The 24,666-nt window shown below is 65.5% G+C and overlaps 1 protein-coding gene across 1 annotated transcript in view; it reads right to left on the minus strand.

The window, feature by feature from the left end:
- The window catches only part of SPEG (striated muscle enriched protein kinase), a 71,099-nt gene that overhangs the window by 24,727 nt on the left and 21,706 nt on the right, over window positions 1-24,666 (minus strand). Inside the window, exons 12-26 of the mRNA XM_045032798.1 lie at window positions 23,770-23,928; window positions 22,915-23,104; window positions 17,464-17,693; window positions 16,614-16,733; window positions 15,894-15,998; window positions 14,636-14,842; window positions 10,407-10,530; window positions 9,450-9,622; window positions 8,944-9,056; window positions 8,303-8,471; window positions 8,040-8,130; window positions 6,395-6,595; window positions 5,630-5,690; window positions 4,940-5,017; window positions 3,203-3,369 (exon numbers count right to left, since the gene is read on the minus strand). Coding sequence (XP_044888733.1) covers window positions 3,203-3,369; window positions 4,940-5,017; window positions 5,630-5,690; window positions 6,395-6,595; window positions 8,040-8,130; window positions 8,303-8,471; window positions 8,944-9,056; window positions 9,450-9,622; window positions 10,407-10,530; window positions 14,636-14,842; window positions 15,894-15,998; window positions 16,614-16,733; window positions 17,464-17,693; window positions 22,915-23,104; window positions 23,770-23,928 — 2,188 coding nt within the window. The remainder of the gene's footprint in view (window positions 1-3,202; window positions 3,370-4,939; window positions 5,018-5,629; window positions 5,691-6,394; window positions 6,596-8,039; window positions 8,131-8,302; window positions 8,472-8,943; window positions 9,057-9,449; window positions 9,623-10,406; window positions 10,531-14,635; window positions 14,843-15,893; window positions 15,999-16,613; window positions 16,734-17,463; window positions 17,694-22,914; window positions 23,105-23,769; window positions 23,929-24,666) is intronic.

The following is a 24,666-nucleotide window of genomic DNA, read 5'->3' on the forward strand; positions in this document are numbered from 1 at the left end:
TGAGGCCCTCCTTGTCCCCCCACTTTAGGTGCACCCTCGCTACAGGCACCTTGAATGGGGTCCCGATCACACCCCTCAGGTTCAGGTAGGTGTTGGGCACCATCCGATCTGGGCCCACCACCTGCGGCCGGGCCAGCGTCACCTCTGCGCCCGTATCCCAGTACCCAGTGACCTCCTTCCCGTCTACCTCCAGGGGAACAAGGCACTCGCTCCGGAGGGGTAGTCCCGTGCCCACCCTGTAAACCCCAAACTCAGGGCTGGGAGCATCCAGCCCCTCGGAGGGGTCAACCCGGGGCCCCCCTCCCTCCTTCGCAGGGGGTACGCGGCCCACCCCCCTTTCGTGCGAACGCTGCCCCTCATCCGGCTGGGTCTCTACCAAGTTGACCCGGTGTGGGGTTGGTCTGCTCAGTTTGTCCCGGAGCTTGGGGCACTGGCCCCGTACGTGGCCCGGTTGGCCACATTGATAGCAGCCCATGTCTCGTGGGTCCCCTCGAGTGGGACGGCTGGACCTGACGCCAGATGCTTCCCTTTGGTGGGGGCCCTCCCTCGGCTCCTTCTGGGAGGTCCCATGGTGACTCTCTCTCTGCGTTGAGGCCGACCTGCTCCTTCGAGACGCCTCCCTGCCATCCCCCGCCCGACTGTCCATGTATTGGTCGGCCAGCCGGCCGGCATGCTGCGGGTTCTCCGGCTTCTGGTCCATCAGCCATCGCTTCAGGTCGGATGGGCACTGCGCATACAGGTGCTCCAGTACAACTAGGTCAAGCAGGTCCTCTCTAGTTTGGGCCCCAGCCGTCCACTTGCGGGCGTACCCCTGCGCCCGGTTGACCAGTTGCAGGTATGTGACCTCCCGGGTCTTACGTTGACCCCGGAACCTCTTCCGGTACATCTCCGGGGTCAGCCCAAACTCGCGGAGCAGGGCCTCTTTGAACAGGTTGTAGTCCCCCGCCTCCTCCCCTCTCATTCGGCTGTACACCTCCACGGCGGTGGAGTCCAGTAAGGGGGTGAGGCGCCGGATCCTGTCTGCAGGGTCAACCTGGTGCAGCTCGCAGGCATTCTCAAAGGCCGTCAGGAAGGTGTCTATGTCCTCCCCCTCCTTACGCGGGGCCAGGAAGCTCTTACCGAAGCTCTTTGTAGGCTTGGGCCCCCCCTCACTCACCGCAGCCGGGGTCTTACTGTTGTTCTGCTGGGCCAGGGCCAGTTCATGTCTGCGCTGCTCCTCCTTCTCTCTCGCTTCGAATTCACGTTGCTTCTCCTTCTCCTCCAGCTCACGCTGGCTTTGTCTTTCCTCATATGCCCTCAGCTCCTTACGCTCCTCCATCTCCATCTCCATCCGTTTGATCTCTCTCTCCAAGTCCAGCCGCCTGAGTTCCACGGAGGCCGAGCGTCGCCGGGACGATCCCCTGCCGGCCGGGGGGGTCACGGTGCCCTCGGTAGCTGGGCTCCTCCTCCCCCTCCCCCTAGGCCTAGGGGTGGGAGGTCTCGAGGAGCCCTCAGCAGCCGGCTGACCACTCCCAGCAGGGACAGACACTGGTGCCTGCGCTGCATCTGCCGGGCTGCTTCCCTCAGAGACAGGGACCGGTTCATTGACTCGATCTCTCTCCTCCAGCCGGGCAATCAGCTGGGCCTTGGTGAGCTTCCCATGGCGCAGCCCCCTCTGCTTGCACAGCTCCACCAGCTCACACTTGCGCTTCTGGGAATACATCTTCCTGCTGGCCACTCGCAGGCCGGGGTGCTCGCCGCTCCCCACGGGTTCCAGGGGGACCCCTAGTGTGCCAGTCCTTGAGGTCACCCCCTCTCTGCCAGGGTCGAGCTGCAGACTCCTCCGCCCCTGGGACCGCTCGCTGTGATCCCCCGGGGGACCCTGTTACTGCAAAGTCCTTCTCTCTGGCCACACTCGCCCAGGGGTGAATCGCCCCTTCGTTTTACTGCTCCCCAGTCACTTACTGCAGGAAGCGCCGTCCGCGGGGTGCAGTCGATCCCACCGCTGCCACCAGTTGTCACGGAGTGTGGGGGAGTCAGGTCCTGCACCCCCGGACTCCCTGCAGATTCATCAGGACTCTCAGCCAGCCAGTAAAGCAGAAGGTTTATTTAGACGACAGGAACACAGTCCAACACAGGTCTTGCAGGCACAGATAACCGGATCCCCCGGATAGGTCCATCTTGGGGGGCCCCACAGCCCCCCTTGGGGATCAGAGCTCGGTCTCCCTGCCTCCCCTCTGTTCTCCAGCCAGCACTCATCTGCCCATTCCCTCCGGCCCCTCCTCTTTCCTCAGCTCCTTTCCTTTGTCTGCCCTGGCCAGAGGTGTCACCTCCCCTCCCCCAGGCCAAGCTCAGCTCACAGTTGAATTCCTGCATCTTCACCTAAACCTCTGGCTCTCCCCTCCCCCGCACAGACAGTCTGTGCTTCCTACTCCATCACACAGCCCTAACAACGTAAGCAGAGTCCACCCTAAACAGAAAAGGTGCAATAGAAGGAAGATCAAAGCCAGGTCCCAGGCTGAAAGTCAGGCCTGCAATTGACGGGTGATCAATCGCCAAACCCAGAGGCAGCGGGACACAGCAAGACCTAGAGACTCTGGATTCAGACTGAAGCCTACAAAAAGGCTGGGTGAGATGGGAGACTTTGGAGGGTAACGTTCTGCTGCCAACATGGAAGGGCATCGGTGCAGGCCCAACAGAGACCCAGCTCGTCCTTGTGCCCGGCTTTCCTGGCCAGTTACCGCCACAAGCCACGAACCCAAGCTATGCCCAGGACTGGGAACTATGCAGCAGCTGCAGGACATCTGATGGGGGTGTGGGGGGTGTGGGGGTGGGGGTGGTGGGGGGGGTTGGGGTGGGTGGGTGGGTGTGTGCGTGTGTGGGTGTGGGGGTGTGGGTATTAGGTATAATGTGTGTGTATAAGGATTAAGGTATCAGTTATTGGTCATAAATCACACACTTATCATAATCAATGTGGCCTCTTTGTCTTGCCCCCTGAAAAGATCCTGTGTGGTGTTGTCTGTATAACAAGGGGTCCCGGACTCACTGCAGGGCCTGCCCCCCGCCACGCCCCAGCCCCCCGGGGTTCCCCTCTGTGTTTCCTGGAGGTGTGGGGCCACCGACCTCACCCCAGCCCCTCCTGTGGGCATCCTGCACCCACCCGCCTCCCAAGCAGGGTCCCATCAGGACAGCCGGGGTCCCCGGGGGGGCAGGGGGCCGTTACCAGACGTCGGTGACGATGGACACGGGGCTCTGGCTGACGATCTCCGGGCCCACGAACTCGGGGGTGCCGTACTTGCAGTACTGGGCCCCCTCCGGCGCCAGCCGCTGCGCGTTGCCAAAGTCGCAGAGCCGCACCTGGTCGCTGCCGGCCATCAGCAGGTTCTCCGGCTGCGGGAGAGCGGGGGACACGGGTCAGAGGGAGACGGCCCGGGCGAGGGCCCAGCCGATACCAGGGGGGGCACAGGGCAGGGCCGGGCGAGGGCCCAGCCGATACCGGGGGGGGCACAGGGCAGGGCAGGGCGAGGGCCCAGCCGATACCGGGGGGGGCACAGGGCAGGGCCGGGCGAGGGCCCAGCCGATACCGGGGGGGGGGCACAGGGCAGGGCCGGGCGAGGGCCCAGCCGATACCGGGGGGGGGGCACAGGGCAGGGCCGGGCGAGGGCCCAGCCGATACCGGGGGGGGCACAGGGCAGGGCCGGGCGAGGGCCCAGCCGATACCGGGGGGGGGGCACAGGGCAGGGCCGGGCGAGGGCCCAGCCGATACCGGGGGGGGGCACAGGGCAGGGCAGGGCGAGGGCCCAGCCGATACCGGGGGGGGCACAGGGCAGGGCAGGGCGAGGGCCCAGCCGATACCGGGGGGGCACAGGGCAGGGCCGGGCGAGGGCCCAGCTGGGGGTGGTGCCATGGGGGGCACATGACCCTGGGACTCCACGGCAGCAAAGCTGTGACATGCAAGAGCTGGGTGAGGGCAGGGGATGGAGCCCCCAGTCCAGGTGCCGTGGGGAAGCCCAAGCAAAGAGAAGCACTGGCCCAGCAGGGCACCGCAGCGGGGAGCCTGGAGCCAGCCCCACTCGGGCACCGCGCTCGCTGGGGGGGGGGGAGCTCTGCACCGCGCTCGCTGGGTGGGGGAGCTGTGGGGGGGGCTCTGCACCTCGCTCACTGGGTGGGGGGGCTGGGGGGGGGGCTCTGCACCGCGCTCGCTGGGGGGGAGCTGTGGGGGGGAGCCGTGGGGGGGGGCTCTGCACCGCGCAGGCGGGGGGGGAGGGTGTGGGTGGGGGGCTCTGCACCGCGCTCACTGGGGGGGAGCTGGGGGGGGGCTCTGCCCCGCGCTCACTGGGGGGGAGCTGTGGGGGGGAGCCGTGGGGGGGGGCTCTGCACCGCGCTCGCTGGGGGGGAAGGTGTGTGTGGGGGGCTCTGCACCGCGCTCACTGGGGGGGAGCTGTGGGGGGGGAGCTCTGCACTGCGCTCACTGGGGGGGAGATGTGGGGGGTGAGCTCTGCACTGCGCACAAAAGGCGGGAGCTGAGGGGGTGGAGCTCTGCACTGCGCTCACTGGGGGGGAGCTGTGGGGGGGGGCTGTGGGGGGGGCTCTGCACCACGCTCGCTGGGGGGGGAAGGTGTGTGTGGGGGGCTCTGCACCGCGCTCACTGGGGGGGAGCTGTGGGGGGGGAGCTCTGCACCGCGCACACTGGGGGGGAGCTGTGGGTGGGGAGCTCTGCACCGCGCTCACTGGGGGGGAGCTGTGGGGGGGGAGCTCTGCACCGCGCTCACTGGGGGGGAGCAGGGGGGGGGAGCCGTGGGGGGGGGCTCTGCACCCCCCTCGCTGGGGGGGAGCTGTGGCGGGGGGGCTCTGCACTGCCGTGGGGGGGGGAGCTGTGGGGGGGAGCCGTGGGGGGGGGCTCTGCACCGCGCTCGCTGGGGGGGGAAGGTGTGTGGGGGGAGCTCTGCCCCGCGCTCACCTTCACGTCCAGGTGCAGGATGCTGCAGCGATGCAGGTAGCGAAGCCCCTCAAGCAGCTGCCGCATGTAGGAGCGAACCTGCAGGAGAGAAGGCCGGTGAGCCAGCCCCACGGGGGGGGGGGGGGGCAGTGTCCAGGCAGGCCCCTGAGCAGAGGACGGGACCCAGGTTACTGCCCCGGTGTGACGCGCGGGGGGGGGGGGGGGGCGGACCGGGGGATGTCTCTAGCTTTACTGGGGCTGCCTGCCTGGGGGAGGGGAGAGCAGGGGGTGACTCTGGGGGAGCTGAGCCAGGAGGGGGGTGGGGCCAGGTGACACCTTGGCCTGGACAAAGGGAGAGGAGGAGCCGGGGGGGGCAGTGAGTCGGCTGCGTGGGGGGGGGTCAGTTCTGGGCTGGCTGGGAAGAGGCAGGAACCCAGGTCTGGGGTCTGAGCTCCTCGCCCCCCCGAGGGACCCGGCTGGGGGTCCTGGCTGTACCCACAAGCCCTGTCGGCGAATAACCCTCCTGTGTCCCTGCCTGGCTGAGAGCCCCGGGGAATGGCAGGACGTGGGGGCGGGGCCCTGACCCCCCCCACGCCGTGACACCCCAGGGGTTGGTCCGAGGTCCCCGCCCCTGCAGTTCCCGAGGTGACCAGCAGGTGGAACCAGGCGGCGGGTGAGGGCTCTGCAGGCGGCTCCCGGCCCGGCACTCACCTCCCACTCGCACACCGAGGGCTTCCTCGCCATCCTGTCCAGCAGCTCCTCCTGCGTGCAGCTGGCCCCGTCAAGGAGAACGGCCACAGCCTGCCAGGACCTGACACCACGCGCTCCCCCACACGGCCGCGCCCTGCCGGGACCCTACCCCCCCACAGCCCGGCCCCAGCACTGTGAGCTCCCCGCCCCCACACGGCCGCGCCCTGCCGGGACCCTATCCCCCCACAGCCCGGCCCCAGCACTGTGAGCTCCCCGCCCCCACACGGCCGCGCCCTGCCGGGACCCTATCCCCCCACAGCCCGGCCCCAGCACTGTGAGCTCCCCGCCCCCACACGGCCGCGCCCTGCCGGACCCTACCCCCCCACAGCCCGGCCCCAGCACTGTGAGCTCCCCGCCCCCACACGGCCGCGCCCTGCCGGGACCCTATCCCCCCACAGCCCGGCCCCAGCACTGTGAGCTCCCCGCCCCCACACGGCCGCGCCCTGCCGGGACCCTATCCCCCCACAGCCCGGCCCCAGCACTGTGAGCTCCCCGCCCCCACACGGCCGCGCCCTGCCGGGACCCCAGTGCCGCAAGCCCCCCCATGCTGCTCCCTGCTGGGCCCCCGGGGCTGTGATCTCCCTGCCCCTGCACGGCTGCACCCTGTCACTGCCATCTCAGACTGCAGCACGTGGGTCTGCAGTGCTGTGAGCTTCCACCAAGCAGTGGCAGGCGGGGACCCAGGCAGGCCACGGGGCTGCTCCCCTGCCACGCCCCGGCGGATACAGCTCCATGACGATGATCACGGCGTTCTTCTTCTCGAAGGAGTCGTGGAAGCAGACGAGGCGCTCGTGGTCCAGCTGGGACAGGATCTGCAGCTCCCTGCGCGCCGACTGCTTGGCCTTGGCCCGGCAGGGGATGAACTTGGCTGCATAGTCCAGCCCGCTGCTCTTCTCCCTCACCCGCCGCACGTAGGAGAAGGCCCCCCTGCAACACACGGGGAGCTGCAGGAGGGGGGCCAGGCTCGGCGCGGGGCTGGCAGGAGCCTAGGACGTGGTGTGGGCACCAATGGAGGGGCTGGCAGGAAGCTGGGACACCCTGGGGAACCTGTCTAGGGAGGGACTGGGGGGAATCTAGGGGCAGCACTGGCAGGGGGCTCAGGTCTCCGCTCTCAGCAGTGGGTAAAGAAGCTAAGAACGGCTACCCTGGGTCAGCCCAATGGTCCGTCCGGCCCAGCGTCCTGCCTCTGACAGCGGCTGGGCCGGGGCAGGGGGGAATGCACGGAACAGGGTGACTGTCGTGTGATCCAGCCTGTCGCCCGTTCCTGGGTCCTGGCACCGGGAGCTTTAGGGACCCAGAGCCTGGGGCTGTACCCCGAACGTCCTGGCTAAGAGCCATTGCTGGACCCAGCCTTCGTGAACTTAGCAAAGACTTTGACAGTCTGGCTCTCACAACGTCCTGTGGCGAGGAGTTCCCCAGGCTGCCTGGGCGCGGTGTGAAGAAACACGTCCCGACTCACTCTCCACACCTGCCATGACTATACAGCCCTGTCGTATCCCCCTGGCCAGCTCCTTTCCAGGCTATTTCATCTCCTCCCGTGGGAGCTGGGCCAGACTCGGAACCGTCTCCGCTCCGTTTCCAGTTCTACTGTCTCTCAGAGCCGGGGTGACCAGCTCTGCCGCAGTATCTGGGGGCGGGCGGAGTGTGGATTTAATAGCAGCATTATGGTATTTTCTGTCTTCTCCTTCCCTTCCCTAACGAGCTGTTTGCTTTGCTGGCTGCTGCAGTTCTCGAGCTCTCCCATGGCACCGGCGAGCCCAGCCCCTGGCTCTGACTGGCTGGCTGGCACCACAGTACCCGTGTCTTACTTTGCACCTTCGACGCTCCGTGGGTCACCAGGCAGCCAGGGCTGCAGGGCAGGAGGGGGAGCTCCCCAGCTGCAGGGACACCCCCACCCCCTGCCCAGTCCACGCTGCGGGGCTGGCTCCAATCTCCCACGCCAGCCTGGGAGGTGCTGAGACGGGCAGCCTCTGACTCCTCCCTCCCCCAAAATGGGGCCTGATTCCCCGTGATGCAGGGAGGGGAGCCCCAGCCCTGCCCGATCTGCCCCACCCGCTGTGGGTGGGACGAGCTGCTGACCCCCCCGGGCTTGCCAAGAGCCATCCCCGTGGGCACTGCCAGGCTCAGGAGAGAAGCTGGCGCCAGGCCATGGACATGGAGCTGCCCTGCCTGGGCTGGCCCTGCTCTGGGGGCTGAGACACCCTGGCCCTGCCCCGTCCTGTCCTGTCCCGGCGGGAGACCCAGCCCTAGCGCCTGGGAGCAGGGACTCAGGGCCGAGCCCGGGCACCAGGCCAAGGCAGGTCAGTGCCCTGCTGTGCGATTGCCTGGGGATGGCCCCTCGCCAGAGGCACCCGCCTCCCTCCCACCTCACCTCCCGATCTCCTCGTGCACCTCGTAGTCGTCCGTCAGCCGCCGGGCCGCATGCCCCTCCTCTGACACCGCGGCCGCTGCCTCCGGCTGGGCTGGAAGGCAAGGAGAGCCACGGCATGAGGGCCCAGCCGATACCGGGGCACAGGGCAGGGCGAGGGCTAGCTGGCATTGCAATGAGCACGTCCCCAAGGCCTGCTCCCCTCTCCCCAGGCCTGGCCCCGGGCCCCAGGGCTCGAGAGGCTGGGGGACCTGGCAGGGCCCTACCTGCACGCACCACCAGCTCGGCCTTGCAGGACACCTCCCCAGCCATGTTGCGGGCGGTGCAGGTGTAGACGCCGCTGTCGCGGGCCGTGGCGCCCAGCAGCACCAGGGAGCACTCGCTGTCGTCGTAGACAAAGGTCAGGCGGCTGCTCTCGGCCAGCAGCGCCTCGTCCTGGGGGGAGTGTGGGCGTCAGGCACCCCTCAGCTCAGCCACCCACTCCTGGGGCCCGCATAACCATTGGCCCAATGCCAGGGACACAACCACCCGGCGTGGCAGCCAGGGGTCCTGGCCCCCTCCCAGAGCACCCGGGACCCACCTTCCTCCTGGAGAACCCTGGGTGACCAGGACCCCTGTTCCCTTGGGGGGGCAGGGCTGGCACAGCAGGGGGCTGTGGGTCGGGAGTGAGGGGCACCAGCAGAGCTGGGGGTGGGGCCGGGGTGGGGATAGCAGGGGGCTGCGGGTCGGGAGTGAGGGGCAGCAGCGGAGCTGGGGAGCTCAGGGCTGGGAGAGCAGGGGCTGTGGTTTGGGGGCAGGGGCAGGGGGGCAGGGCAGGGCTGGACTGGCAGGGGGCTGCAGGTTGGGATCAGGGGCACTGGTAGGTCCCATCCATTGACTGGCGTCCCTGGCTCCCCCCGGGGCTCACCTTGTACCACATGATGTCGGGCAGCGGCTTGCCCTCCACCACCACGGCGAAGCGCGGCGTCTCGCCCTCCCCGACCTCCAGGTCCTCCATGATGGACTCGAAGCGCGGCGCCTCTGGGGACCGAGAGACGTGCCGCTCCTGAGCGCAGGCAGGAGCAGGCGGCTGCCTCCGCGCCCTGGCCTGCAGGTGCCCAGGCTCCGCCCCCCGGCGGGGAGGGGTGTGGCCTGCAGGTGCCCAGGCTCCGCCCCCAGGCGGGGAGGGGTGCGGCCTGCAGGTGCCCAGGCTCCGCCCCCAGGCGGGGAGGGCTGCGGCCTGCAGGTGCCCAGGCTCCGCCCCCAGGCAGGGAGGGGTGTGGCCTGCAGGTGCCCTGGCTCCGCCCCCCGGCAGGGAGGGCTGCGGCCTGCGGCCTGCAGGTGCCCAGGCTCCGCCCCTCAGCTGCTGTGTGTGACTGGCTCGGGCCAGGCTCCGCCCCCGGCTGGGACGCGGGAGAAGGACCCCTCACGTACCTGCCAGCTGCAGGCTGATGGAGCAGCTGTCCGCGCCGTGCCTGTTGCTCACCTCGCAGGTGAGCTCCCCAGCGTCCCCGCGGTGCACCTGGCAGAGCCGCAGGCAGTGCTGCTCGTCGTCAGCCATGCTCAGCTCACACTCGCCAGCCCGCTCCTCCAGCACCAACCCGCCCCTGCCGGGGGAAGGACACCCCGTCACCGGGAGCGCCGCACGGCCCCGCCCCGCCCCGACAGCGCCCCCTGCTGGGGGGGACCGAGCTGGAGTCGCTGGGAGCCCCTTCCCCCCAGCCAGCCCCCGCCCCCAGCGCCCCCTGCAGGGAGAGACCAAGCTGGAGTCGCTGGGAGCCCCTTCCCCCCCAGCCAGCCGCCCCGCCCCCGCAGCGCCCCCTGCAGGGAGAGACTGAGCTGGAGTTGCCAGGAACCCCCCCCAGCGAGCCCCCCCGCCCCCCTCCTGCAGGGAGAGACCGAGCTGGAGTCGCTGGGAGCCCCTTCCCCCCAGCCAGCCCCTGCCCTGCCCCCGCAGTGCCCCCTGCTGGGAGACCGAGCTGGAGTCGCCAGGAGCCCCCCTCAGCCAGAGCCCCCCCCAGCCCCCCACAGAGAGCCCCCACAGCGCCCCCTGCAGGGAGAGACCGAGCTGGAGTCGCCAGGAGCCCCCCTCAGCCAGAGCCCCCCCGCCCCCCACAGAGAGAGACCGAGCTGGAGTCGCCGGGAGCCCCCCTCAGCCAGAGCCCCCCCGCCCCCCAAAGAGAGAGACCGAGCTGGAGTTGCTGGGAGCCCCGCCCCCGCAGCTGCGTATACAATTCAGCAATGGTTCGGGGGGTGCAGGGGGACTTGGAGATGCTCCCCGCAGAGGGCAGGGCCACAGGGAGCCCCCCAGGGTGCTGGCTGACAGACGTCCCAGTCACGCCGTGGCCGTCCCGGCGCACGAGCCCTGGGGCTGGCGGAGCTGCATCCCACCTCTTCCAGGTGACCGTGGCCTCCACGTGGTTCAGGGTCACGGTGACGGAGGCTGGCTGGTCCTCCACTGCGTACACCACGTCTGGCTTGTCCAGGATGACGGGAGCCTCCTCCAGGTACGGACCTGCCAACACAGCCCCTAGTCACCACGGCAACCGCAGCCCGGCCCGGGGGGCCTGGCCTGAGCCCCCTTCTCTGCCCCTCTGCCAAGGGACAAGGCCCAGAAAGAAACCAACCCAGCAGGGCCGCTCCCCACCACACCCCTAGCTATGGGGGTTCCTCACCACGGGGGACGTGTTCCGCCCCCGGTTCCCCGGCAGCCCTGCCCACTGGAGAAGGGACCGGCCATTGTGCCACGGGCCCCCCCGTACCTCAAAGCAGGCCCCCGGAACCGTCATTCCCCACGGTCGTGTCATGGTGATCGGTAAGGGCAGGAGCTCCTGCAACCCCCTGTTCTCTCCGAATACGCATGCCTGGGGCGGCCAACTTTCTATGCGCAGAAACCCAACGCCCTTGTCCTGTCCCTTGTCCGAGGCCACCCCCCACTCCATCCCCCTCCCTATGTCGCTCGCTCTCCCCCACCCTCAGTCACTCGCTCATTTTCACCAGGCTGGGCCAGGGCGTTGGGGTCCAGGGGGCGGTGAGGGCTCTGGGGTGGGGCCAGAAATGAGGGGTTTGGGGTGCAGGCGAGGGCTCCAGGATGGGGCAGGGGGTATAAGCTCTGGGCTGAGGGTGGGGCCAGAAAGGAGGGGTTCAGGGTGTGGGAGGGGGATCCGGGATGGGGCAGGGCGTTGGAGGGTGGGGTTGAGGGCTCTGGCTGCGGGCTTTGGGGTTAGGCCGGAGATTAGAGGTTTGGGGCGCAGGAGAGGGCTTCGGCCTGAGGCAGGGGGTTGGGAAGGGGGTGAGGACTCTGGCTGTGGGTGTGGGCTCTGTGATGGGGCCGTGGTTTGGGGTGCAGGCTGCGGCAGAAGAGGGTGAGGACTCCGACAGGAGAGGGCTTTGGGCTCAGGCGGAGGTTGGGGCGTGGGAGGGGGTACAGACTCCGGGGGTGGGGTGGTGAGGGCTCTGGCTGCAGGCTTTGGGGTGGGGCTGGAGATGAGAGGTTTGGGGTGCAGGATGGGGCTCCGGGCTGGGGCAGGGGGTTGGGAGGGGGTTCGGGGTGGCTCTCTGTGCTGCCTGCACCTGCAGGCACCGCCCCCTCAGCTCCCACTGGCTGCGATTCCTGGCCAATGGGAGCAGCTGAGCTGGCGCTGGCATTGGGGGCAGCACACACAGCCCCAGTAGCCATCCCTCCGCCTCGGAGCCAGAGGGAGATGCTGGCAGCTTCCCGGGAGTCGCATGGAGCCAGGTTGGGAGTCTGCCTGCGCCACTGGTCGGGCTTTTAACAGCCCAGTCAGCACCGCTGACCGGAGCTGCCAGGACCAGGTGTTCCAGTCGAAAACGGGACACCTGGCACCCCTGTGTCTAGCGTTTGGGTGTAGGAAGTTCTGGGATTTTGCTGGATGGTTGTTACTGAAATATGTGGTAAGTTTGAGAGTCTCAGCAGGAGAGTTGGAATCAGGGATTTACAATTCAATGACAACTGCCCAAGCACCACATTGGGGTTCTGCTCAACCCTGTGACTCAGCAAAGCCCATCAGGACATGTCTGGGCTCCCAGCACCGAGGGTATAAAATAAGGGACAGTGGCAATCCAGGAAGTTTTTGGAGCATGTTGGGGACAACTTCCTGGTGCAAGTGCTGAAGGAACCAACTAGGGGCCGTGCTCCTCTTGACCTGCTGCTCACAAACCGGGAAGAATTGGTAGGGGAAGTAGAGGTGAGTGGCAACCTGGGCAGCAGTGACCATGGGATGGTCGAGTTCAGGATCCTGACACAAGGAAGGAAGGAGAGCAGCAGAATACGGACCCTGGACTTCAGAAAAGCAGACTGTGACTCCTGCAGGGAACTGATGGGCAGGATCCCCTGGGAGGCTAATCTGAGGGGGAAAGGAGTCTAGGGGAGCTGGCTGTATTTTAAACAATCCTTATTGAGGTTGCAGGAACAAACCATCCCGATGTGCAGAAAGACTAGCAAATATGGCAGGTGACCAGCTTGGCTTAACAGTGAAATCTTCACTGAGCTTGAACACAAAAAGGAAGCTTACAAGTGGAAACTTGGGGTACGTTTATACTTACCGCGCGGGTCGACGCGGCGAGTTCGACTTCTCGGAGTTCGAACTATCACGTCTGATCTAGACGCGATAGTTCGAACTCCGGAAGCGCCGCGGTCGACTCCGGTACTCCACCGCGGCAGGAGGAGTTGGCGGAGTCGACCTTGGAGCCGCGGAGTTCGCTTCCGCGGCGTCTGGACGGGTAAGTCATTCGAACTAGGGTAGTTCGAATTCAGCTACGTTATTCACGTAGCTGAATTCGCGTACCCTAGTTCGACCCCGGGGCTGTGTGTAGACCAGGGCTTGGCCACATGACTAGGCAGGAGTATAAAAACATTGCTCAGCATGCAGGGGTGTAATCAGGAAGGCCAAGGCACACTTGGAGTTGCAGCTAGCAAGGGATGGGAAGGGTAACAAGAAGGGTTTCTACAGGTATGTTAGCAACAAGAAGGTGGTCAGGGAAAGTGTGGGCCCCTTACTGAATGGGGGAGGCAACCTAGTGACAGAGGATGTGGAAAAAGCTGAAGTGCTCAAGGCTTTTTTTGCCGTGGTCTTCACAGACAAGGGCAGCTCCCAGACTGCTGCACTGGGCAACACAGCATGGGGAGGAGGTGACCAGCCCTCAGCGGTGAAAGAACAGGTTAAGGACTATTTAGATGGGGCTGGATCTAATGCATCCGAGGGTGCTAAAGGAGTTGGCGGAAATGATTGCCTGGCTAAGCAGCAGTTCTGCAGAAAAGGACCTAGGGGTTACAGTGGACGAGAAGCTGGATAGGAGTCAGCAGGGTGCCCTCGTTGCCAAGAAGGCTAATGGCATTGTGGGCTGTATAAGTAGGGGCATTGCCAGCAGATCGAGGGACGTGATCATTCCCCTCTATTCGACATTGGTGAGGCCTCAGCTGGATACTGTGTCCAGTTTTGGGCCCCACACTACAAGGATGTGGACAAATTGGAGAGAGTCCAGCGGAGGGCAACAAAAATGATTAGGGGGCTGGGGCACATGACTTATGAGGAGAGGCTGAGGGAACTGGGCTTGTTTAGTCTGCAGAAGAGAAGAGTGAGGGGGGATTTGATAGCTGCTTTCAACTACCTGAAGGGGGTTCCAAAGAGGATGGAGCTCGGCTGGTCTCAGTGGTGGCAGATGACAGAACAAGGAGCAATGGTCTCAAGTTGCAGTGGGGGAGGTCTAGGTTGGATATTAGGAAACACTATTTCACTAGGAGGGTGGTGAAGCACTGGAATGGGTTCCCTAGGGAGGTGGTGGAATCTCCTTCCTTAGAGGTTTTTAAGGTCAGGCTTGACAAAGCCCTGGCTGGGATGATTTAGTTGGGCTTGGCCCTGCTGTGAGCAGGGGGTTGGACTAGATCCCTCCTGAGGTCCCTTCCAACCCTGAGATTCTGTGATTTTGCCGTTCTCCTCCCCCACCTACGCTAGAAGCAACAAGAATGCTGGGAAGACAAAGACTTCAGCTGAGGAGACTGGCCCCAGGCTGGAGAGAGAAGCCAGCGTGTGAAGAACTGTAACATCCAGTGGGGTGAGAAAACTGCTTGATCCAAATGCTGCCTAGTGTAATACAGTTTAAGATTCAGACTGGGTGCTTGAATTTTATTTTCTTTGGTAACTATCATGGACTTTTTATGCCTCCCACAGCTAAACACTTACAATCGACCTTCCTGTAGTTAATAAAGCTGGTTTATACTTCACCTAAACCAGTGCTGGGGAAATCTCAGCTCAGGTTACCAAGGCTGGTGCGTGTCCTCTGCACAGGGAGGGAGGGGCAACTGGGTAATGAACTTGGCCAGGCGTCTGCCCGGGGCAGGACGGTGCAGCTCCGGGGCGCAAGGCTGGGGAGCTGGGGGGATGGGCTGGTGCCTTTCCCTGTGTGACCGGCTCCGGGAGCATTCATGCAATCGAGCTGGGTGTGGAGCTCCACATGCGGCTGTGCTGAGTGATCACAGCACCTGGAGGGGTTTGCTGCTGGTCACTAGCAAAGCCTTGTGGGAGACAGCCCAGGCTGGAGAGTGAAGGGGGCCCAGCAGCGCCCAGGTGGTGGCCCGGAGCTCCCCCCGCCCCTCTTACCCCGATCCAGGAGCTGCACTGGCTCGCTGGGAGGCGAGGGCTTGCTGCTGCTCCTGGGGGTGGCCGTGAGCACTCGGAAGAGGTATCGTGGCCCCTTGGCCAGGCTGTGCAATGTGCAGCGGGTGTCTGGCAGGCCGGTGGCCACGATGGTCCATTGGCTGGTGCCCAGCACCTGCTGCTGGATGGTGTAGGTCACCGAGGCAGGGTCTGCGCAGAGGAGAGGCCACGGCCATGCTCTGTTCTCAGGGCTCCCACCCGGCACCATCTCCACCCCGCCCCACGGCTATGGGCCCCAGCCCAGCCAGGCCACCATGCCTGGGGGGCTCCCCATGCGGCTCAGCTCTAAGCTCCACCTGGCCACTGGTCCTCCCAGGCACTGGGGGCAGCCCTCCCCAGGCTGGCCCAGCCCTTCTCCCCCTCCCACTGCCCCCCATCCCCCACCACTGCCCTCCTTCCCAGTGCCCCACAGCCTTGCCCAGCCCTTCTCCCCCTCCCACTGCCCCTCTGGCCTGGACCAGCCTACGCCACTGCCCCCTTCCCAGTGCCCCACGGCCCTGCCCAACCCTTCTCCCCCTCCCACTTCCCCCCATCCCCCACCACTGCCCTCCTTCCCAGTGCCCCACGGCCCTGCCCAACCCTTCTCCCCCTCCCACTCCATCCCGGCCTGGCCTAGTCCCCCTCTCCCTTCCCACTGCAGCCCTGGCCCTGCCCCACCTTCCTCCATCTGTTCCACAGCAACCCCCCCGACCCTGCCCAGCCTGGCCACCCTGCCCCCAGCCCTGCTGCCCCCTACAGCCTCAGCCTGGCCCAGCTCCCCTCCCCCACAGCCCGGACCCTGGAGATAATCACCTCCCCGTGCTGGGCTGGGGTGAACTTCCGGTGGCCAGGAAGTCGCTGCCAGGGCCCGGCTCAACCTGTGACAGCTGCAGGGACTCGCCGCGGCTGCCCAGGGGCCACTGGCGTTAATGACCCTCAGCCACTGCGTCTTCGGGGTGCGGGGGGTCCGTCCTGCCGGCGCCTTGACCCCACAGGGAGCCCCAGGAGCCCTGGGGGAGTCACTGCGGCTGCCAGGCAGAGCAGCCTCTCAGCGGGCAGGGCGCCCCTCACCCCCACCCAGACACCCCAGCTCCCTTCCCCCCACACTGCCCCCCAGCCGTGCACCAAGCCCAATGAGAGGTGCTGGTGGAAGCCAGGGCTGTCGTGGGGTCTCGGTGCCAGCGGTGGGGGGTCTCCAGCCTGTCCACCCAGCCCCGCTCACCTATGGCTGAGTCGAGCCACTTGGGTTTGTTCCAGGTCAGTGTGACGGCTCTGCCGGTCACGGCCAGCGCAACGGGCGGCCCGTCGGGGGGGGTCGGCACCACGTCTGAAAGAAACAGGCAGGCATGGCATGGGGGGGCTCAGCAGGCCCCCAACCTCTGGGCAGGCTGGTCCCAGACCCACACGCATGGCGGGCATGTGTGGGGAGCAGCTGAGAGACGGGGCCGCATGCCATGTGGAGAGACATCCGGGACGGGACAGCCACCCCTCCCCACTCACTCGCAGTGCTCTGCTCCCCGCGCCCGCCCTGCCCGTGGAGAGGCTGCTCTGCCTGGCAGCCACTGGCCACCGCAGCTCCAGTGACTCTCCCAGGGCTTCAGGGGCTCCGTGTAGGGGCAAGCGCCCAGCAGTGCCCCGAAGACACAGACCCGGCTTCCTCCAGCGGAGTCACCAGAAACCACGGACACGTTGGCACGCGCCAGCCACTGTCCCCCGTGGCCCATCAGAGGAGCAGGGGAGCGCGCGACGACGGGACAGGCGGCTAGTCAGGGCTGTGGTCGTGCAGCAGCTCCTGGGGACAGCCGGCCTTCGGCAGGGCACTCCGCAGCCAGACGAGCGCGGCCACCCGTGCCCGAGCTCCCGCCTTCTCCCCCCGGCCGCGCCCCGTGAGCCCAGCCTGGGGTGTGGGGCCGCTCCCCACAGGCCGGGGCGGGGCCCTCACCTGTCACGTAGAGGTGAGCGTAGCAGGTGGCCTTCCCCACCCGGTTGGCAATGACGCTTTTATAGACGCCGGCGTGGGCGTGGCTGACGGCTGGGAACAGCAGGCGGTGGGTGTCCTTGTCTGCGGGGAGACGGAGTGCGGGGGTGAAAACCACAGCAGGACACATGATGCTGATGTGCTACGCTCCCGAGCAGCCAATCAGAGCAGAGCACCAGCTGGGCATGCTGGGAACCAGGGCACAGTGCGCAGATGGGAGCACAGGGGTCACGGTGTGGGGGAGCTCCCGGCTACGCCAGGCCCAGCCTCACCCAGCAGGGGGCGCTGTGGGGAGCGGGGTAGGGGTTCCAGGCTTGCGGGGGAGTTTCCTGGCTACCCCATCCCGGCCTCTCCCAGCAGGGGGCGCTGTGGGGGGCGGGGCAGAAGCACTGGCTGGGGGGAGCTCCCGGTGACGCCGGCCCGGCCTCTCCCAGCAGGGGGCGCTGTGGGGGGCGGGGCAGGAACACTGGCTGGGGGGAGCTCCCGGTGTCTCCGGCCCAGCCTCTCCCAGCAGGGGGCGCTGTGGGGGGCGGGGCAGGAACACTGGCTGGGGGGAGCTCCCGGTGACGCCGGCCCGGCCTCTCCCAGCAGGGGGCGCTGTGATTCCATTTACTTTGACCCCAGTTCTGCTGGCGGGTCCCCTTGGAGCAGCTGGCCGAGGGGGCCCCCGAGGGGCAGGCTGGGGGAGCAGCGAGGGCTATGACTGGAGACGCGGTTGCTGCGGGTTGGGGGGCCGGGCCGCGGCCGTGGCTCAGGCTGGCCCCGTGTGACGCAACCCCTGGGAAGAGCAGGCCCGGCCCGGCCAGAGCCCTACACTGGGTCATCTTGCGGTCCTCGGAGCTGCGGATCTTGGTGCCGTTGTGGAACCAGGTGATGGTGGGGTAGGGCAGGCCGGCCACCTGGCACTCCAGCACCGCCTCCTTGGACTCCACCACGTCCAGGTCGTGCAGCGGGCGCAGGAAGTCGGGCATGGTGAAGCGCTCCACCTCGTTCTCCGGCAGCTCCGGCTCCTCCGGGATGGACGGCATCTTCTCCAGCTTGGAGCTGCAACAGCCAAGACACACCCGCTGCACCAGCTGGCCCGGGCCCCGCAGGGCACCTGGGAGCCAGTGGGGCAAGTACAGCCCCTCCCACACTGCTGGGCTCAGCCTCCCCCCAGAGCTGGCCTGTGCCCCACCCCCACCTCACCAGAGCTTGGGGCAGCATGGGCAGCGCTAAGGGGACCAGTGTGGGGGCTGACGCCCACACGCCACCAGAAACCCACAGATCTTCCCACGGAGCAGGGCTCAGAGCACCCTGGCCAGGAGGGCCCCCAGGGTCGCTGAGCTGGGAGCCGCTGGGACATGGGGGCTGCTCCCCGGAGGGCTGTGCACAGACTGCCCCGGGTCGTGAGGGGGGCAGCTCCGCTCCGTCCCCAAGGGTCACCCGCTGGAAGGGGCCAGGGCAGCTGCGTGGGGTCTGGTTTCTCACGCCGCCCTGCAGGGACAGGCCTGGAGAAGGGGGGGTGATTGGTGCAGAGCCCTGGAGGGCAGGTGTGATGGTGTCTGCACAGACAGACACTCTGTCTCCTGGCAATTAATGGCCTGGGCCCCTCCCCCGGCAAGGTGCCAGCTGAAGGTGCTGGAGACAAAGAGATCAGGGGCCTCCTGGCCAGGGAAAGAGACAAATGCCAGAGAGGAGCGGCTGGAGGGGGTGTCAGTCTGGAGCTGGCTGGGGACGGGGAGTGAGGGCAGACGTGGGGGTCTGGCTCACTGGGCCCCAGAATGGACCCGGCCGAGGGGTCCTGTTCTCTGTACCTACAAGCTCTGTTTCAGACCCTGTTCCTGTCATCGAATAAACCTCTGTTACTGGCTGGCTGAGAGTCACGTCTGACTGCGCAGTGGGGGGGCAGGACCCCGCCTGGGCAGACTCGCTGTGGGAAGCGCACGGAGGGGCAGAGGATGCTGAATGCTCCAAGGAGAGACCCAGGAGGTGAAGCCGTGGGAGCTTCAGTTCCAGCGCACGGCCCGGGGACTCCGTGACACCGGGGAAGCACCCGGGAGTGCTGACTCCCAGCCCACACTGCTCCTGGGGTGCCCAAAAGGGAAGGTGACCCTGCTCCAGCTGTGGGCTCACAGCTACCAGCTATGACAGACCTCTCACTGGCCAGCAAACTGTGCACTTCAGCTAAAGGTGCAAGGCCTGTGTAACCCCCGACCAGCTCTAATCCTGCCATTGTACCTGGCAACAAACCCTTCTCCTGGGTCAGGTCCCTCCTGCCCACAGAAATCTCAGCCGTCCCCGAAGCCCTGCACCATTCATTTTAACAGCGTGGATTTGCTCCTTGCTTGGCTGTGTGGAAGGAGGCCACAGCCTGGCTCTGAGACGCCGCAGCTTCCCGTGTTACTTGTTGCCTGTTTCCACTCAGCGAGGGACACTCACTCCTCAGGTGCTCAGTGGGCTCACAGTGCCAGCACCTCCTGGGCTCCTCTGCTTGCACAGGGAATTTGGGACGAACAACAGGAGAATGGGGAGGTGACGGCCCAGCCTCTTTTTTCCCAGACCCAGGGTAAAACGGGGATTCTGCTGTCCCCCAGCCCTGGACCCCTCTGCCAGTGGTTTGTGTTTAGTTGCAGATTGTGCTTGCTCATAAGAGTCTGCAAACGCAGCTAATCCATCCACTGCATTGACCGTTTTGTCCCACACATCCTGTTTTACAGCATCACTGCACACATCCAGGCAGTGTTCCTGAGTAACCAGATCACACATCCCTTCCAAGCTTGTAACGCCTTCCCCCGCACCCACTTATCTACCAACCCTCTCCTTTCATTGGCACAAGCCACATTACTCAATGCAGATCCCCTCTTAAAACTTCTGAATTTAACCCTGCAGGTTTCAGGTGTAACCTGAAACGGTTTCAAAACCAGTTCCTTAAAGTTACCATAGTTTGAAGCATCATCAATAGGCATCTTATTGAATGTGTCCAGAGCTCTGCCAGTCAATGTGGCCATCTTCTGACCTTCAGGGATGGCATGGAGGGTGCACGGTCTCTCAAAGGTGATGAAATACTCAGCGATATCGCTGGACTCGTCATGCTGTGGACACAGTCGCTCCCATTTGTGGATTTTTGGGGAAGTGGAGCCAGCAGGAGGAGGGTTTTGTCTCCTCAGCTCCATTACAGCCGTTCATGCTTCTGGGCCTCCCTCTGGGCCTCCGTAGCTCTCTCGTGGGCAGCTTCCTCCCTGGCTGTTTCTGCCTCCGTAGCTCTCCCGTGGGCAGCCTCCTCCCTCAGTCTTTCATGTTCATTTTCTTTCTCTGTTGCTTCCAGTCTGGCCAGCTCTAGTTGAGTTGCTGCGTCACTGATAGTCATTTTCCTGCTTTCTTGTGCTGGGCCACACGCCTCTGCAGGTCACTGACACTGGGGTGTGCTCAGCTCAGGGGATTCTTAGTTACCAGAGACTTCCCCAGTGCCCCGTGTTCGGCCTTTCTGGGCAATTTGCACCCTGGGCAGGTTTAGTTTCTTCTGATCTTCCTTCTTGTTCTTCTTTTGCTTCCTTTTCTGTCCGTATTTCCCTCACCCGAAATAAGCAAACAGAAAATAACAAACCAGTAACCACTTTGTCTGTTCTCCAGCCACCACAGGTAAAACTCACTTGAAATCACTACCAGTGTCTCAGAGCAACCAGCTGTGCCCAGATCCTGCCGACTACGCCCCTGTGACGGGCTGGATCACAGAAACCCCCCGGGAGCTGACATCCGATGTGCCAAGGCCACTTCTGCCCCTGCCTTCCCTGCCAGCTCGGGGCCCCAGCACCCTGTCCTGCTGAGCCAGACACTCCCGTCTGCTCCAACACAGACCCAGGGTCTGAATTACTTGCCCCAGAGCTGCAGGTTTACCTGAAAGCAGCTCACAGAAGTGTGCTTGTCTTTAACACTCAGATGCCCAACTCCCAACGGGGTCTAAACCCAAATAAATCCGTTTGACCATGTATAAAGCTAATGCAGGGTAAACTCAAACTGTTCACCCTCTGTCACACTGACAGAGAGAGATGCCCAGCTGTTTGCCCCCCCCCTGGTATTAACACACACGCTGAGTTAATTCATCAGTACAAAGGGATTTGATTAAACACAGACAGTCGGATCTAAGTGGCTCCAAGTAGTAACAGACAGAACAGAGTCAGTCACCAAGCCAAATAAAATAAAATGCACAAATCTCTGTCTAATCACACTGAATGCAGATAAGATCCTCCCCAGATCCAGACTCTCCCTTTTACAGGCTAATCTCCTTCTAGCCTGGGTCCAGCAATCACTCCCACCCCCTGCAGTCACTGTCCTTTCTTCCAGTTTCCCTCAAGTATCCTGGGGCGGGGTGGAGAGGCTCCTTCTTTAGCCAGCTGAAGACAAAATGGAGGGGTCTCCCAGGGGTTTAAACAGACTCTCTCCTGTGGGTGGAGACCCCCTCCTCCCCGTGTAGAATCCAGTCACAAAATGGGGATTCGGAATCACATGGGCAAGTCACCTGCCCATGCATGACTCAGGACTTGCAGGCAGCAGCCATTACCCACAGGCTACCTTGAACCTCCTCAGGTAGACGACTTACCTGGATTGGAGCCTTCCAAGCTCTTCTGTCTGTTAAGTGCTTCCTGACTGAGCACTGAACTCGCACGTTCCTTTCCCAGGAGGTGACCAAATGTTCTAACTAAGGCTACTTAGAAATCAAGCCATTATGCAGCCAGTGTTCATAACTCTGACCACCCCCATGGTGCCGGCGCACAGCGAGGCTGGACGTAACCAGCAGACCAGAACCTGTACACAGATGTGCTACATGGCACACGTAGCAACACCCTACCCCAGTTCTCTCACACCTACATTTCTGAGCCCCCCATAACGCCTTACGGGTGCACTGTCACCCAGCCGGGTGAGCTTCAGCTCCAGCGCACGGCCCGGGGACTCCGCGACACCGGGGAAGCACCCGGGAGTGCTGACTCCCAGCCCACGCTGCTCCTGGGGCGCCCACCCCTCAGCCCCCACCTGCCCCCCACCCCAGGGCGCTGGGGGCTGGTCCCTGCAGGCAAGGGAGGGGCCTACTGAGCACCCGAATGGCAGGGAAGCCGCTGCCCCCCTCCCCACAGCGCACGGGAACTAGGGGGGACTCCTGGCAGGGCTAGTGACTGCAAGTGACCCAAGGGCTGACCTCGGTCACCCCCGAAGGGACTTGCAGTTGCCTGCAGCCCCTCCCCCAGCCATACGCGCCAACTTTTCCCAGCGCCCCCCGGCCCCGCCCCCACCCTTTCCCCGTCCCTGCCCCACCCCCATTCCAACCCCTTCCCCAAATCCCCGCCCTGGCCCCCTCCTGCCAGCCACGCGCAGCACAAGTGCTGGGACGAGGGGGAGAAGCGGAGCGGCCGGGCGGCGGAGGGACATCACTGCCTGGCCATTGTGGATCACTTCCCAGGTGCCCAGAGAGAACGCGCTGCAGCGTCCTCGGGAAACCGAGGGCCACTTTTGCTCACTTTGGTTTTCCACAACAAGCGGCGACGGCCAACGGCCCACGATGCCTTGCAGCAGAAACCCCCTTTCTAAGGGCCGGTGGAGAGGCCGAGAGCTGCACAGCCAGCGCCGAAACCCGACAGCCGCTAGAGCCATTCCCGGCTCCTCTGAGTCACCGACCAACCCCAGAGCAGCTCCCGATGGGCAGGCAGCCAGCCCGGTGCAAAGGACGAAGACGACGGCTCTAACCGCCCAGAGCCGGTCCCTGCACCGAAGGGACGGCCCGATGGCCCAGCTCCCGTGTGTCTGGGTCGCTGCGGTTCCGAGACGCGGCCCGGACGCTCCCAGAGCGCAGCGCTGTGTACGCTGGGAACGGCACACGCAGGCTGCGAAGGGGGCGATGGAACGGACGCTGAACTGGGTGACGCTGACTAAATACCGGGGCCAGGCCTGGCCGAGCGCTGGCCACGGCCGGGGGTAGCAGCGAGCTCCAGAGCCAGGCCAGAGCCGGGACAGGAGCTCACGGCTGCCAGCATCCCGGCCTGGAACAGCACGTCCCAGTCCCCTGGGGGCTAGGGAAGGGCCCCCCGCCCCCGAGCCCACCACTTCTATGGAGAGCTGGGGAGGCCCCCCAGGCCAGACGCTGAGCGGCGGAGCAGAGCACCGGCTGGCACTGACACATGGCGCCTAGGGAGACCCCCTGCCCGTTCCCCTAGGATCTGTCACCCTGAGGGTCCCCTCGGGCAGCCAGGCCCCACTGCCGAGGGGCCCCCAGCCACGCCCAGCCGGCTCTGACCTGTGGGAGGTGGCGGCCGGGCGCGGCTCCTCCACGTACAGCTCGGCGGAGCACTCGGCCTGGCCTTGCGCGTTGGCGGCACAGACCCCGTACTGCCCCTCGTCCTCGCTGTCCGCATGCGCGATGAGCAGCGAGTGCAGCCCCCGCTCCTGCTGCAGCCGCACGTTCTCGCCTTCCTCCACGGGCTGGCCTGGAGCCGGGGGCAGAGAAACCCGCCTCAGCAGGGGAGGGGGGAACCCGCGGCCTGGAGCAGAGGCCCGGCAGCCAGCTGCAGCTAGGGACAGCCCAGGGCTGCGCAGCGTGGCGGGGACGCCACAGGCAGATCACAGCCCTGGCCGTGCTCCAGGAGGAGGGGTCGTGGGGAGGGGGGTCTCCTGGCAGGGCCCGGGGCACAGCCACGGGGGGGGGGTCTCCTGGCAGGGCCCGGGGCACAGCCACGGGGGGGGGTCTCCTGGCAGGGCCCGGGGCACAGCCACGGGGGGGGGGTCTCCTGGCAGGGCCTGGGGCACAGCCACGGGGGGGGGGTCTCCTGGCAGGGCCTGGGGCACAGCCACGGGGGGGGGGTCTCCTGGCAGGGCCCGGGGCACAGCCACGGGGGGGGTGTCTCCTGGCAGGGCCCGGGGCACAGCCACGGGGGGGGGAGGGAGTCTCCTGGCAGGGCCCGGGGCACAGCCGGGGGGGGGGGAGTCTCCTGGCAGGGCCCGGGGCACAGCCACGGGGGGGGGGTCTCCTGGCAGGGCCCGGGGCACAGCCACGGGGGGGGGGGTCTCCTGGCAGGGCCCGGGGCACAGCCACGGGGGGGGGTGTCTCCTGGCAGGGCCCGGGGCACAGCCACGGGGGAGGGGGGGTTGCTACCGAAGTGGGTCCAGGTGACGGTGGGCGTGGGGGTGCCGCTGATCTTGCAGTCGAAACGCGCCGTCCGTCCCTTCACCACGGCCAGGTCCTCCAGCTTGCGGGTGAAGAGCGGCTGGATCGACGGGCGCACGGTGAGCCGGGCGCTGCAGGTCAGCTCCTCTGCAAGGCAGGACAGGGCAGGGGGTGAGGGGCTGCGTGCCGGGCCCATGGAGACGTGGGCGGGGGGCGGCTGCGGAGTGGTTTGAGCCTGGGGGATCCTGCAGCACCAGGTCAGGAGGGGCTCAGGGCTCCCCTCACCCCCGGGGCCTGACACCAGGAGCCGCTGGATGGGCTCAGGACGTGTTCTCCACTCCATGGGGGGCAGCGGCTGGGGGGTTAGGGGCTGAGGGGGGCAGTGGCTGGGGGGGTTGCAAATTGTTTGCTTAAGGATTTGCTCCATTATCTTTCCGGGATGGAAGTTAAGGTGACTGGTCTGCAATTCCCCGGGTTGTTAAGGTGACTGGTCTGCAATTCCCCGGGTTGTTAAGGTGACTGGTCTGCAATTCCCCCGGTTGTTAAGGTGACAGGTCTGCAATTCCCCCGGTTGTTAAGGTGACTGGTCTGCAATTCCCCGGGTTGTTGAGGTGACAGGTCTGCAATTCCCCCGGTTGTTAAGCTGACAGGTCTGCAATTCCCCCGGTTGTTAAGCTGACTGGTCTGCAATTCCCCCGGTTGTTAAGCTGACTGGTCTGCAATTCCCCCGGTTGTTAAGGTGACAGGTCTGCAATTCCCCCAGTTGTTAAGGTGACTGGTCTGCAATTCCCCCAGTTGTTAAGGTGACTGGTCTGCAATTCCCCGGGTTGTTGAGGTGACAGGTCTGCAATTCCCCGGGTTGTTGAGGTGACAGGTCTGCAATTC

This window comes from Mauremys mutica, chromosome 10 (genome assembly GCF_020497125.1).
Source record: "Mauremys mutica isolate MM-2020 ecotype Southern chromosome 10, ASM2049712v1, whole genome shotgun sequence".
Lineage (NCBI taxonomy): Eukaryota > Metazoa > Chordata > Testudines > Geoemydidae > Mauremys > Mauremys mutica.